We start from the raw sequence: 16,487 nt of genomic DNA, 5'->3' as shown, positions 1-16,487 counted from the left end.
CAAAAGTTTTAGTTGCAAGACTTATTAATTTAAATTGGCATGCTTTTGTATAATCTACTTTTTAAATAAACATACTTTCCAAGAGTATGTTTTTTTTTTTCATAACTCTGCCTAACAAAAAATGCTTTTTTCACATAAAACTCACACCCCTACTTTTCAAACTTGATTTTAGTATAAAAAACAGAATATTTTATAAGCTTTCATAGTAATACTTTAATTTTTTTTCTTCTGATTATCTACATTTTGGTGTCAAAATTCAGATTTTTTGAGGGTTCCCGACAATGTATTCGTAAAATTGCTGTTTTGTTAAATCCAGGTTAGAGTTTACTTCTTTTCATTACTCGGTCATTGTGTACATAATTTTATTTGTTGGGGAGGGGGGTAGAACCAATTTGCTTTCAAATTCACTCTTTTTTTTTTTTATGGAAATGATGGATTGTTTTGGCATTTTGGGGATGGGAATCTACTACCCCTTCCTTCTTTACCAACTTGCATATATTCCCCTGATTTGTACACATGAAAAGTATGATTACTACCCCGTTTTTCTGTCAATACTAATATCATCTTGTATTTAGTTGGAATCGGTAATTATCTTGAAAAATAACAGATCATAAAAATAAACACACATTGAAATTTGGCTTATTTACTTAAATCAGAAATCACTACAGCTAAGAAAACGTTTATAACAACACAATGGAAACTGATTAAATTATTAAAACTGATAACTTTATAATTTTACAATACAGACTTCATAAACAATGAGAATGTGAAACAACACCCACAAGGTGCAGATATGGATAAAAATAAGAGCATTCCAATATTTGTCTTTTGCTTCAGTAAGTTTATCTATGAAAACTGAAAATTGTTACAGCATACCCTAAAACTGACCCAGAAAATTTTTAACCATCTCTGAATGTAATTTTATACCAACAAATTCCAAGACAGTCAAAAAATAAAGGTACAGTACTATACCTGTTTTCTGCACAGGTTGTCCAATGCACCTTGCCTTTACAATGAATCCATTATGAAAAAATTAGAAACGTGGGTAAAGTCTTTAAATCATTAAAATACACTGCATTCATTTTTTGATCATAGCGCAAAGCTGTACTACCTGCACCCATTCCCGAGATGGTAAATGGAATCTTATTCACACAAACCATATGAGAAAAACAAACCCAGATGGATGCTACACCAGATAGTTGACAAAAATTACATGTGCCACATGAATAATCACATACTTCTAAATATACGTACATATTATTTAAAACATAATTTTATCTTTACCAACCACAAATCACATGCAACCATCCTTATCATGGATTGTGTGAATGCAACACATTAGTTTAGATGTGACTTAAGGCATTGCACGCAAAGTAACATACTGACAGAACTATATGTTAATCCACAACACAGTGACCTACCACATAAATATACGAAGTATAATAACCGACATTTCTAGAAAAAAACTATTCTTTTTACAAAGTATGCCATTACAGATAAATAATTTACACAGTTTATTACCATACATTCACTTATCAAATTAAGACAGCTACTGAGTTCACATAGTAGTAACATTTACATTATGTTAATTGCTGCCCTACCTGCAAGCTGCATGCAATTCTATACTGTGTTAACATCCAGTTTCAACTCTGCAAGGCTATGAATTATAGTATTTAAAGTTTTTATGTGGAGTCCTCAATTTGTCTCCCATCAACAAATAACACTTAAAAATTACACATCAAGCAACCATAAAAAACATTCTGGTAACAAAATAAACTTTTTAACTGTTTGCTCTTTATTCCAGTAGAACAAAATCTTGAGGTCACATCGTAACTTGGTACCAACATGTTATTTTGCACTCTTGTTTTTAGATTGAACACAGTTCCTAAAATTTCCATCAATTTTCTTCGATCTTATCCTAGAACAAAACAAACATTTACAATTTGACTGAAAAATTACTTATGGAGTAACTAAAGACTTTAGCATTAAAAACCTTACGTTCAGCATAAAAACTGGCAACATTAAGACAGCATTTGAAAATGTGTAAGTAAAAAAAGGTTTTACTATGGATCGAACCACTGCCAAGAGAACTGACCCCACAGACATTAACATTTCATTCACACTCAAACAAAAAATCTATGTTTGTTACAATTTTAAATAGCGCTTTTCCAATTTACAACATATTTATGTACAAACGCTCTTTAGCCATCAAAGTAACTATGAAAACAAGTTTTTTAAACTCAGGGAAGGTGGGAAAAGTATTACCAGACGGCACCGTGCGGCTTACGAGTCAAAAAAAAAATCCCCTGCATGTTTCGAACATCACCTTCCTTTCTCCTCTGTACAAGAACAAATACAAGCTGTACACGACAAAGAGGAATCAGACAAGAAAGAGAAGAACGAGGCATGGAAATGGAAGAAGGGAAAGTGGGAGAGAAAGGAAAGCAGGAGAGTTGCAGACTGCCGGTATTCAGAGAATGAACTTCCCAAGGATCACGCCCATCAGCACCATGACGACGGCCATGACCATGTAGATCATGGGGAGCGGCTGGGGTGCGGGGAGCGGCCCGGTCGAGCGGCTGGGCACGGCCGAGGAGGAGCCCATGTTCGCACTCATGTGGCGCAGTCTGATCAGCTCCTCCTGCCAACACAGTGACTGTGGAGTACATGGCGTCCACTGTTGCCGGCTTGTTAGTATTAACAATATTATTTTGTATAGCCTACCATTTTTAATCATAATAAGTTTTAATTTTTTTTTAAATTTTAATATTTGTTCAGTTTTCGTTTAAAGACCATAAAATACATAATGTTTTGACCGAATTATTACAGTTGTAATCATTCTGGAGAAAAAAAAACAGTAATTAATGTGAACCTAACCACTCATTATTTCTTCAATGGACAAACTATTTGTAGCAGTCTGTCACTACCAATAACATAGCATTCCAGTTAAATGATGTACATTGCTCAGAGTCAAAATTTATTACGTTAAACAATTCATAAAAATTGGCTGACAAAAATCATTGAAACTAAGATGATAGGGTCTTTCTGTTACCTCTCTTTGGAAGTAAAAAAAGTAATATATGATGCTCGTCATGAAATACAAAAAGAAAATGTATTTCCAAATTCTCATCAAGAAATATTCTTTACAAAATAATGTTTCAGATAGATACCATCTAAAAAATTTTCTTAAGATAAGTTTCTAAAACTTTTGTGCTTTATGGCATTTATCTGGCAGAGAGCACACCAAAAAAAGGACAGTGCTACTGGCAGAAATTGTGTATTGGAAAGAGAGAGTAAATGCCCCTTAAAATGCTCACTGTACACTAATGATGTGACATGTTGTAACTAGTGATGGGTCAATTCTGATTCCGGAATCAGTTCCAGCGATTCCACTATAATCGTGGGATTCAGAATACAATGGTTTTGGAATCGACCATGACAGATTCCAGCATTATTTTTAAGTTTGCAAAATACTTCTCCTACGCAATGTAAGAAAATATAAACTTGTATGCATATATAATTTTTAAGCTACATTACAAACTCTTTTTTACATAACCGGAATTTACGAATTTCGGTGATTTAACGTATTTATTTACTTGCACCGCCATTTTTTCTACAGTACAAAGGCATTACTTACTTTCCCGCTTTAAGCGAAAGCATTTTCCGGAAATTACGTCGCAGCAGCTCTGCATTTAATAGTAAACCTTCAAAAATAATTAGACAAACCATAAATGTTCAAAGAAAATAATGTAAATTTTATTTACTAAACGTCAATTATTTGATCACTGCAGCTACGTTATCCATTGTAAACAACCTTTTTTTTTTTGTGCCACCTGCCATGGTAAACCATACAGCCATGAACTAAATCTTTGGTGACGTGAACTCGAAAATTAAGATGTTTCACACCTCTGCATTTTAAAGAATTATTAATGAAATAATTTTTTAACGAGATTTTACCAAATTTCACAGTGGATTACTTGGTCCATATTAAAATAAGTTTAACAGCAACATAACCAAATTGCTGTAAATCGGCGTTCTTGTGCGTGTTCAGCGATGCTCATTTTACATTAGAAATATTTTGGAAAGGCAGTTGGCATAACTGAATTTCTAAACATTGCTGTTCAAACGTTCGTAAAGTTTTCTATTACTAAACATAAACAATCTTTTGAAAGTAGTTGTGTTAGTTCAAATTTCTGAAATAAATTAAATGTTAACACGCGATTATTTGAAGAGTTTAAATAAAATTGTGTAAGAAAATTTCACCATAAAATGTAGAAATTTTGAGATGCTTAAACATGCAAATATCTTTCTTACTTAAGAACCGAAAAATTTATTCTCTCTTTATGGTTGTGAAGAACTGCAAGACTGGATGGATTTATTGTTTTCACCAAGTGAGATAATTAAGTTCTAGTTGATATATTAAAAAGTAAGCATCTCTGACATTTTATTTTAGTGTGGTGTTTATTTGTTTCTTATCGTTTCCATCGTAATGAGATAATAAAGTTTTATTTTTACACTTCCCTCTTTTTATTTTTTTCGCCCTGGTCCCTTGAAATATGTAAAAACAAGGTTAACTGTAATTTTATTTGGATGATTATTTAGTAGTGCTTGAAAATAAAATTCTTAACCTAACCGTACAAACCCTCTTGTTTTACAATAAATAAATTGAGTTCATAATGTAAGGTTTCTAAAGTTGGTTAAGTTATAAGTTATAACATTATTTCCAATTTACGTCATAAGACTTTTTGATTATTGGCAGTGTTTGAACACGTGTTTCATCTAACTAAATGCAAGGTTAAAAGGCCAAATTGTGCTAGAAATTCAAGGTAGTGTAACTTGAGGGTAATGAACATGCTTTTTAACATCAAAAATGGAATCGGAATCTGTCTATTTTAGGAATCGGCCCAACACTAGTTGTAACACATACTAACTTATCTCTAGCATAAAGGACCAAATGTAGACAATTGGGACATAAACTCATTCATGCTTACAGCAGTATAAATGCTGACTATTCTTAAAACTTATTTGTACAATAATTTCAATACTTTAAACACATAAAACAGTAAAGTCTTTAATCCCGCATGTTCGGTACCACAGACAAGCAGAATTGGTTATTTTGGTGGACAATAAAAGTTTCTGAGAATACCAAAGAACAATTAATAACAGTCATGGTGGCCACTCACAGTCACCAAAAATATTCCCTGATTTTTCCCTGATTAAAAATTCAAAATTTCCCTGATATTTACAATTACAAAAAAAACATACTTTTGATGAAATAAATATAGTTTAAAAAACTAAAGAAACATGCTTTTAAAGATTATCAAACTAAAAAGTAAAAAATAATTTATAATTTAATTTATGACAATAGTATATAAGCAATACTAGTATAAATGAGAAAAAAGCTTGAGGCGCTTTGTGCCATATTTTTTGTATATTACCGACACTACCTATTACCATCTGAGATAACTATTTGGAGTTGCAACGTCACAAAGAAATGGTAAAGTCTCTCCGAATCATTTACAGTTAAATGAATGGATATAATCTTAGAATTTACCGGAAAAAAAACACCCCTTTTTTTTTTTCGGCGTGGCCGGGAGTAGAACCCACGATCGCTGAATCCGAAAGCTGACGTCACAGAAGTCGCGCGCCCAAGACCGCTCGGCTAACGAACGTAATGAAATAAGTGAACATTTTACAGTGATCACTCACTCTTAGTCGAAAGAGTTACAGACGGACAGACAAACATACAGGTGAAGCTAATATAAAGCATGTAAAATATATTATTAAAGAAAGAGATTACTCACATTTTAGCACCCTGCTGTATTTTCTTCATTACATACATACGGAAGTTCGTTAAATAACATAATACATTTTAAATGTCACTTTACATTATAGCATTCCTTTCAATGACCTGCAGTCTGTGTTTTGTTTTATGTCTCTTCACAAATAACAAATAAAAATTAATTAAATACACACTAGCATATCTTGTTACAAATTGCAGCAATTTTAAATGCACACTACAGTTTTCATTTATGATAATGAAGCTCTTTCAGCTGGTAAGTGTTTTCAGTTTCTCATCTATCAGTTCTACTTCTTTTCTTGCTTCATCAATTATTCTTTATTTCTTCGCAGCAAGCTCTTTTACAGATATTGCTGCCCTCTTCTTTGCCATTTCGCTTTTGTTCAGTTTTACAAAAGACAAAAATTCCGTGGAATCCTGCACCAAGAGTAACTGTTTCATCCAGAAGCTGGCAAGTCTATCATCTTTCACTGAAAAAATTTTTGATGCAGCCTGAACATCATCTTTTTCACACAGTGACCTGAACTGACAATCAATTTTGTCTGCCTTGAGACCAGATATCAGGTTTTTGTTAACAAGTATGTTTAGTGTCTGTTTAAGAAGCCTTCTTTGCACAGTTGGCCGTTCTGTAACAGCGGGATCCAAACACGAAATACCTTCAGTAATGGGGTATTTCAGTGGCGAGCACTAAACATTTTTTCACACAACTTTTGATAACTGTTCTTACGTTCATTTTTGAAGTGTAACATTTCTAGTTGTGAAATATTCTTAGTCTTTTGTAGGGCATTCCTTGTACCATAACCTATGTCAGTATGTTTAGCACTCACGAACACATTCTTATCCAACAGATCAACCGAAGTGGCTTTGGTAGAAGACTCGAGCACATCTTTCTTCACAAATTTCGACATGATTCCGAGAACCAATGAATTTAGTGATTCATATAGTAAAGGAGCCATGGGTGCATCTGATTGAAGGTCAATCAAAAATGGCTCTATGGTTGCAGCAAGTGAATGGAAAAAAGTCAATTTCGCTAGCAATAATGTGTCCTTCAATGCTTCAGACACAGCTGTAAAGATACTGCACTGAGGAGATTTCATTTTGGAAATCTCATCAACATATTTTCCAATACTAGGAAATATTGCTACTGCCCTTTCTGCCACTTTTGTATTTTCTACCCAGCGCACCGGGCAGAACTTCAATGGAAACAAAGTGCAACCTGTCAGTGAAGTAAAATCACTTCTTCGTGCTGGAACATTTTTAAACAAAAAATATAACGCCCTCAAAAATTCCACAATTTTCCATCCTGTGGTTTTTTTAAGGCACCATGTAAAGTATGCAGCCCACAACTTCCTATGTCCAGAATCGAAGCTTCTCCAGGAACCCTCACTAGTGTCTCTTTTAAATCCCTTAAGAGCTTAACATTCACATTAGGCCCGTCCATTGGAAACTGAATTATCTTATTCATGTCAATTCCAACTAATCCTGTGGTAAGAGCCTTCAACAGATCTCCTGATGTACTATGCCCTAGAAACACAGAAGAAAAGTATCTTGTGATCACACAGCTATTTTGCTCGTCCCAAATCCTAATAACCACGTCCATTTGACCCGTCTGAGCGACTTTATTTAGAGACTCGTCAAATCCAACTACTATATGTCAGGCACTAGAACATATGTTTACTAGATTATGATGTAAGTATGGTGCCAAACCAAATATTAAAAGGTACAAAATTTTTGTCCTATGTAACTGTATTTTACTTGCTATGTGTGAGTCTGGGAACATTATCTTAAATAATGACTCTTTTTTTCGGCACTGCGCAAAGAGTTGTGTGACATAACTGTTGAGGCACACCAAATAATTTCGGCCCGAGTGGTGTCGTCATTTACAAGAAATTGATTCAAGCCACGTAACTCTTTGGTTGTTTCTTGCATAATGTGCATTTTTGCAGGATTATTTACAGTTTCTTCAATTGTAGATGTCGAAGGCGTGCTTGTGTCAGAAACTTCACTTGTTTGTAACTATTTGTTCTGACTGAAAAAAACCTTCAGCAAAGTACCATTTGAAAGTGCTGCTACTGCCGCTTGATGTTTTTTCCCCTTCATGTGGCTTCTAACTGCTGTTATTCCCATATTGCTCAAAGAAAAGACACATTGCACTGCACATTGCATTGCACTGGGCCGAAAACAGGTTTCCACAATCTTCTAGAAGCCATTCCTTAAATTGACCATCGAGCAGCCATTCTCGCAAAAATGAACACTATGAATATGAGCTCATTTTAATACAAATTAACAGTGATTATTGGACCCGCAAAATTAAACACCACGGAAAGACACTCATTACGGTTACGCAAATAGTCCTAGCTTTGTCACAAAATGCCTATAGGCACCGAGGCAGTGTGGCACCAAGCAGACACTCGATTCTCGAATCAAAACAAAGCACTAACTGCATTTTTCACTTGAAATTGGCAGTGACAAACACAGAACATCTTCTGGCAAACGCCATTCTCACATTCGTTAATGAAAGACACGAAAACTGGCTGCGATAGAACGGTCAAAACTGGAAAACATCCTCAATATGGCGACGAGCGACGGCAGCTACAGCTAGCACTACTCGGCATGGTCCGGGGAGCGTAGTGCTAATCAGCACATTAAGGCGCGGCGTTGGCTTGATGCTACTCAGCACGGTTCGGCGCAACTTAAGAAAAGAAATTACAGACGTTCAAAGGGCCACTGCCAAAACACACACGGAAATATACATGACACAAAAAATTCCCGGTTATTAAAAAAATTCCCTGACATTTCCCTGATGATTCCCGATCAATGTGATTTCCCTGATAAATCCCAGTTCTCCTGGTGAGTGGCCACCCTGACAGTACAAAGGTATTGATTTTGAAGACAAGTTCAAATAATCTGCTCTACAGAAAGAAAAAACAGAGGAGTGTTAGTCTTACTCAAAGAATCAATATAGAAATGGTGCTGTGAAATGTTTTCAACTACAAAACAGGATTCACCGTACTGAAATGAAAATCAACCATAACTAATTTAACTATAACTTCTGAGTGAATTCAAAATGCAGACAGCACAGTAATGCAACCTGGTGGCTAAGGTCAATAGCGCCTGGAAAAATCTGAAATGATAAATTGAATTGTTGAATCATAAATTGCTCATTTTAAGACTTGACTATATCCAGGAAATCTCTTTCCCACTCCCCTTCTATAATTTATTGTATTGTTTGTATACAAAAAGTAAAATTAAAAATATTAAAAATATGATCTTGCTACCTCTAACAATACAGAAAAAAAAACTGTTGCAATATTCACCAACTTCGCCAAAAGTAAAAGTACAAAAATGTTTCAAATTTTGAAGTTTTTAAATATTTTCTGAAAAGTTTTACTTGATCTTAGTGACATATGTAAGCCATAAAGAATTTAATTTGGTGTTCATTATGATAAACTGTCATATCTACGATGTGTGTCCAAAAAGTAAGTACAGTTTGGTCATTAAAAAAATTAAACTCATGAAAAAAAGGTTTTACTGAAAGTTTTAGTTTACTACATACTTATCTACATCACATTTTCACATAGTTGCCATTCAGTTCCAAGCACTTTTCGCAACACTCTACCAGTTTATTTAACACTTCTGCATTGAAGTTTGCCACCTGGGAATGAAACGGACGCCTCGGTCATAGGCATCATGACCTTTGAATACGCAATGCATGTAGCCTAAGTACAAGTGCTCCAGAAAATGTTTAAGCAACCTCCAAACTTGAGTCAAAAAATGATGGCTTCCCCTTTTTTGGGACGATGATGACTACCATTTTTTGGGATGAAAACGGCTTATTTTAGTTGATTTGATGAAACATAGGTAGAGACCCCGAAAAATGGTGAAGCGCGAAATTCACGAAATAAAGCGAAAATTTGATACTTTAAACGAATTTTGAGACTTTCCTTTGATTTTGACATAGTCGCGAAATTCACAAATTTTCGCAAGAAATTCACGCTTTTTCGCACAAAATACTGTCCTTATGTCGTAAGTTCTATTTATTTACACCATCATAAACATAGGCGTGAAATAAACATAGACTGAAAGACTAGTGCCATGATATTATCTTCGTTTTGACACGTTACTGAAATCCACGTATTTTTATTACTCTGTTTACAAGCAGTAAATATTGCCATCGCAAATGAAAACAAAATGTAAAAATTGTCAACAATCGATATGTGCGCACTACCAACATAACAAATTGACTCCACAGTTTTCGTGTTTTGAATAATGGTCGTTTCTGCCGCAAGGCGCACTGGTGTCGATTTTTCTAACCTAATTTAATCGCATCGAGCTAAGATGGCAGTCATTTTTGCGTGCACATTTCTATGAGTGTTTACAACTACCGTCCACATTTTGTAAGTTTTGTGATACAATTGAATTTGTGGCTAAGATGCCGAAAACTTCGACAATGTTAGATTGCGAAAGAGAGATAATATCGGATGATTTTATATTTTTGATCAGCGCGACAGCGTGAATAAAGCAAACAAGCTTGAAAGTGCAGAAAACAAGAATTTTTTTTCTGATTTTGTTAATATGATGCTGTAAGTTAACATTCCTTTGGAAAAAGCTGATCATCCAGCTATGAGGGAATGGTGCAACACCCATGTTGAAGGTTAGCCTTATTTATTTAGAAATGTTTTCCCCCTCTAATAAAAGTTCATAAGCATATGTAGACCTACAATATTATCGATTAACTTACCTTTACTTCAAATAAATATGCAAGTACCTCAGATTAACAAACACATAAATAGGATGGATTGCATTGTGAAATGGTGAGCACACCACAATATATTTTTGACTGATTGATTGATGGTTTGACTCTGTAATCCAGCAGTACCTAATCTAGAAAAGGTTAGGTTTGGCTAAGAATTGTTTTGAATAAATTAGCCCATTAATATTTTTCAGCGATAACCTTATAAATGCTACCTATTTATAAGTATATTGTAAGTTATGTATACATTTTAGGTGCAGGGGATTTGCCATCATCAGCCAACACTCTTAGAGAAACTTATGTCCCAAAAATTGGCCAGGCGGTAAATATGTACAGTCGCGGTAGATGCCAAAAAAAATGCTAAAAATCTGAAAATACTTTTATTCTGTGCCCTTTCACTTCCTCTTTTCAAATCAACCGGCGGAGGTAAGAAATTCCAAATACTTTAGGAGATATCGAATTTTTAAATTTCATCATATGTAGAGTCGCGGTAGATGCCAAAAAAAATGATAAAAATCTGAAAATACTTTTATTCTGTGCTCTTTCACTTCCTCTTTTTAAATCAACCGGCGGAGGTAAGAAATTCCAAATAGTTTAGGAGATATCGAATTTTTTAATTTTCATCCAATACCTGCGTAGTATGCGGCGATCACCATTGTTTCTTGTCATAGATAATAAGGTTTCTTGTTTACGAGTATCATGTTTCTTATTGGACAATTTTGTCACGTGACTGTTCCATGATTGGCCAGTATTCAAATTAACCAATAGGTGATTATTTATTCTGTGATTGGTCAGTATTCAAATGAACCAATACGTGATTATTTATTCATTTATTGTTCAATACGATGTTTAATTAATCGGTCAACTTCTGCCGTGAACGACTACATCATTTCCTTATAGTGGCAAAGGAAATGTACCCGCCTCCAACTTAGGTGAGTTTTTAACGTTTCTAATTTTAAAGTATTATTTTTTTATTTGGATATTGTTGCACAAGTAATAAGTAAAAAAAAAATACGTGAGTTGTTAATGTTCATCATTTGTCCGGGTTTTGTTAGGTCAGGTCAGTTACATTATAAACTATTTAAAACTAAAGAACCATTAAATTAAATTCACATTATTTTTAATGTCCGCTTAGTTTGAAAGTATTTATAATGTAACTGACCTGACCTAATCGACCATTTTATTTATTACGCATTCACTAACACACGTCAAAATAAAAAATGGCGACGTTCGAAGGGTTAAACGGGCGTTGTATTGCTAAATTAAAAAATTCGACATCTCATAAAGTATTTGGAATTTCTTATCTCCACCGGTTGATTTGAAAAGAGGAAGTGAAAGAGCATAGAATAAAAGTATTTTCGGATTGTTAGCATTTTTTTCCGCATGAATACGCAGGTATTGTGATGGAAATTAAAAAATTAGATATCTCCGAAAGTAGTTGGAATTTCTTATCTCCGCCGGTTGATTTGAAAAGAGGAAGTGAAAGAGCACAGAATAAAAGTGTTTTCGGATTTTTAGCATTTTTTTTGGCATCTACCGCGACTGTACATATTTACCGGCCAGGCAAATAAGGAAGCAGTAAGGCTATGAGGTTTTTTTTACACCGCCAATGGCATAATTTTTTCACAATTTTTTGGGGTCTCTACTGATTGCTTATTTTTACACCGATTTTTTGCACCGCTTGCTAATTTTTACATCGGTTTTTTTGCACCGCTTTTGTCATTTTTTTGCACCGCTTTTGTCATTTTTTTACACCGAAATGAGCCAGTTTTATTTACCATTTTCTGGGGTCCCTAAACATAGGTCAACAATTACAGCAACATGTACAAAATTATGATTGTCAAAAAATTCAATTTCCAGGAGGTGAACTTCTATGCAGAGGGGTTAAATAAACTGGTAGATCGTTGCTAAAAGTGCTCGGAACTGAACGGCAACTATGTGAAAATCTGATGTAGATATGTAGAAAACTAAAACTTTCAATAAAACCTTTTTTTCATGAGTTTATTTTTTCTAATGACCCAACAGTACTTACTTTCCGGACACACTTCGTACATGTCTCAAAAACTGAAAGAATATTTCAAATCCAAATGGCACTATACATGAAAATATACTACTAAAGTTAGTTTCTACAACTCCCAGCATTGCTGGATTGACAAAAACATTGATTAAAACAAATAAATTCAATGCTCTCTTTTTATGGGTAACATTAAGAACTGCAAAATAACTGCAGTGAAAATGTTTCAACAGTTTGCAGTACAATAACTCTGGAAAATTTAGATTTTTATTCCCTGCCTCTTCATAAATACCTTTATATTTTGGTAAACAACGAAAACTCACAACATTCTTGTAGCAGAATTCAGGCATGGAAAAATCCTCAACAGCAACCATATTAAATGCAAGCAAGTTCTGTATCTCCCTCTCACCTGACCCCATCGTTCCAACACCTTGACCCATTCTTCCCCTCTCTACCACATGCCTACAATCATGTGTTCCCCCATCTTCTCCCTGATCCTTCTCAAAGCCTCTTTCTGCATGCTTCAGCTTCAACATCCTCAGGGCATTCCCCTTACCATCTCATTCTTGCTACCTCAGTGAATGTATTCAGATCATGCACTCCTTTACCAAATACTTGTACTAACATGAAGCACAATGCTCTTGGATAATTTGAGCTTAACACCTCAACAATTGCATCAATAAAGACTAAGAGGGAAGACAAGAAAAGAATGAAGCATTGACTAAATGCCCTGGTGGAGAAAACTGTAACACCCCACTAAAACCTACCAGCTCTTGGCAACGTCGTCCACGCTTCCCACTAAAAAAAATTTGGCCGGGAATCAAACTCGGCCTTGGCAATAAGAAATCCACTGCGTAGGTTTGTTGGTTCCTGAACTGACCTGCATAACCACAGCTCCGCACGTTTGATTTCTTAAGGAAGTTACTCCACCGCGAAACAACTCAGCACATTAGCACTGCAACTGCTAGTTACGTCCCACGCGATGCTGCCTCACCTTGAGTTGGAGGTTTTCCTGCAGCAACTGGCTCTCCTCTTCTCGCAGATGTTTGACCTCTTCTGCTGCTTTCATCAACTCCCCTTCCACACCACTGACCTGTGTACACCACAACCAGCACATTGAATACCACCTCACAATCTCACACAATCATTGCACAATCAACAAACACTGCAGGCTACAACAGAAATTTAAAATTTGACAAATATGAAGATTCGCAATAGACAATTCTAATTTTTTCCTGATTTCAAATCAGTTCCCATCCTTAAAAATTGGTTCTCTGTTCACCTATACACAATTTCTCATTATGCCAAAGATATTATCATGCTGTGACAGATGGCATATTATTTGTTCCACATGATTTATCACATGATCAATGCTCCAGTTTATTGTAATCTGTAGTCACCTACCACCTAGGTACCTACCATAGGTGCTGATGGAGCATCACAGTACTTACATCATGTAACACTGCATTAGCTAGTACAAAGTGTATTAACTGTTTTTTGTTGGTTGAATATTTAATTTAGAAATACCCATTAAAAAACTGCTTGAGTAAAACATAAATATCTGTTCACAATGATTAAATAAATTTGACAAACAAATACTAAAACTAATATGGCATAAGCAACATACCTAAGGAATTGTAAGTAATGTATATATAACTAGCTGACCCGGCGAACTTCGTACCGCCTTAGCGTAGCAATGATGCACTACTTTATTTTGTATAGCTGACCTATCTTAGGTATCTTAGGTGGCGGTACAAATGGCGTGAATTTGACTTGGCCGCTGGCGCAACACAATCCAGGGGCTTCATTTTAAAATTTCAATGCCTTGCAATGTGGACACACAATATTCATTAGTCCAATAGCAACAATTTGCTCTGAACTGTAATCAATTGCCACATTATAACTGAATGCAGCTCTGTGGGGATTAAACACAACATTCCTATCTTGATATCGATTCCGTTCAAGTCCATTTCGCGCTTCGCGTTGCTCATCACTTTGATTTGCTCGTATATTTCTTTGACTTGCCGTATTTCGAGTTCTGCGGCCTAAGCTTGTACGTCTGGTTGGTGGCATTGTTAAAAACGAAAATCCAACTGAAAATAAAAAGCTCTCATACATTTTCTGTATAACCATGTATACCAAATTATAGTATTGTGTAGTCACCAAAAAGTTCTAAAAATCAATATGAAGCTGTGAACTTACCATGATTAACAAACACTTATTAACAAACAAAAATCTTCTTAGTCTCTAAACAATTATATGTCAAACGACATAAATTTACATTAAAAAAGTTCAAAAATGAAAATTCAACTGTAAATTAAAGAAAACGGTTGTATTCTTCTTTATAAGCAAGTATATCACACAAAAACAAACATAGAAAATGTTTACATAATGTATTGATTTGTTTTTCTATTTTTAAACTGCAACACAGTAATAACGAATTATGGCATGACAATGGCCTAGGCAGAATGTACACAGCCAGAATAGCCTGTACCGAATGTACCGGTACAATATGTAGTAAAACGTTAATGTTGATAAATATTTCCTAAACGATACAGTTTCTTTACATCCTCTTTGAAGATATTTGCAACAAACATTCTGTCAATTCTATGTCAAACGTCATAAGGTTACTTTAAAAATATTTATATTGTACAAAGTGTTGGGTTAGTTTGGAAATAATTTTATGTATGGTGATTCAGTATTCTTAAATTTTCTAATTTTCCGTTAAATTTTTTCTTTCATAAGAACCTTCTCGTGACAATAACAAACACAACAAAAAAAGAATTAGTGAAATAGGTTCAGTCTTTACGCGTGATGGCGTGACCAAGGGAAATAGGAATTCATTATTCTTAAATTTTCTAATTTTCCGCACATATTTCTTAATTTTTTCTTTCATAAGAACCTTCTCCTGACCATAGCAAACACAACAAAAAAAAAAATTTGTGAAATCGGTCCAGCCGTTCACGCGTGATGCCGTGACCAAGGAAAACGGGTTTCATTTTTATATATATAGATAATGGCTGAGGGCCATAGCCCTCAAATTAAGACAGGTCAGTTCTAAATTGCGGAAGCTTATTTAAAAGTATTGTTATGATTTACCGCGGGTTCGTAAAAGATAGCCCAATTCAAGATTTTATTTCACACACAGTTTTATTGATGGCCACTACTTATGTCACTTACAATTAATCTTCTAAGATGGCAAATAATTAACTACACTTAAAGAAATGTCTATTCCCCAGTCACTCGTTTTCACACACCGCACACCTCGCTGGGCCGCGCCTCTGGCGCAACTCTTGCCGTAGCACCCCTCGCGGACCTCCGTCGCCGCACTCCGCTGCCGCCGTCGTACTTCCCCTTCGCTGAGATCCCACTCGACACCTCGCTCGGAACTTCGCTCGGGACTCCGCCGCACCCGCGGCACTATCGCCCAGAAACTTTGCCGCGGGAAAACTCCTGACTCCACTCACTCACTCACTCACTCACTCACTCACTCACTCACTCCCTGCCATGGAACCTTCGTCCAAGGACTTCGCCACTCTGCCGCACCCGCGGCACTATCGCCCCGGAAGCTCCGCCGCGGGAAGGCTCCCGCCTGAACTCTCTCTCTCTCTGAACTCCACTGACTCCCTACCCTGACGTCTTCGGGCATATATACAGGCCCCGGCGCAATTCCAGAACTCACGAGAGCGGCCGGGGCCAGTCGCGTCATTCCTAGCTGTCCCGACGGCAGAAATTTCTCGAAAACACGTGTCGGCGGCTCGCGTAACTCCGCAGCTGGTAGGTTTCGGATTTCAAACTAACAGTGCCGCGCGGGGGAAGCGGAGGGCTGGAGGGAGATAAAGCGGCGACCCAGGTGCGCACGGCACATCTCATGTTACGGCAGTCGCCAGCCAGCTCTGCACCTACGCATGTCGTGGCCT

At 35.9% G+C, this 16,487-nt stretch overlaps 1 protein-coding gene across 2 annotated transcripts in view; it reads right to left on the bottom strand.

The window, feature by feature from the left end:
* Positions 1 to 627: 627 nt before the first annotated feature.
* The window catches only part of LOC134546146 (vesicle-associated membrane protein-associated protein B), a 33,132-nt gene continuing 17,272 nt past the window's right edge, over positions 628 to 16,487 (bottom strand). Inside the window, exons 5-6 of one of the 2 annotated variants that reach the window (XM_063388700.1) lie at positions 13,562 to 13,660; positions 628 to 2,641 (exon numbers count right to left, since the gene is read on the bottom strand). In XM_063388700.1, coding sequence (XP_063244770.1) covers positions 2,471 to 2,641; positions 13,562 to 13,660 — 270 coding nt within the window. In that variant the 3' untranslated portion in view covers positions 628 to 2,470. The remainder of the gene's footprint in view (positions 2,642 to 13,561; positions 13,661 to 16,487) is intronic. The other variant, XM_063388701.1, reaches the window with a different exon arrangement.

This window comes from Bacillus rossius, chromosome 1, assembly GCF_032445375.1.
Source record: "Bacillus rossius redtenbacheri isolate Brsri chromosome 1, Brsri_v3, whole genome shotgun sequence".
NCBI lineage: Eukaryota > Metazoa > Arthropoda > Insecta > Phasmatodea > Bacillidae > Bacillus > Bacillus rossius.
This window is presented reverse-complemented; position numbering and strand designations above follow the sequence as displayed.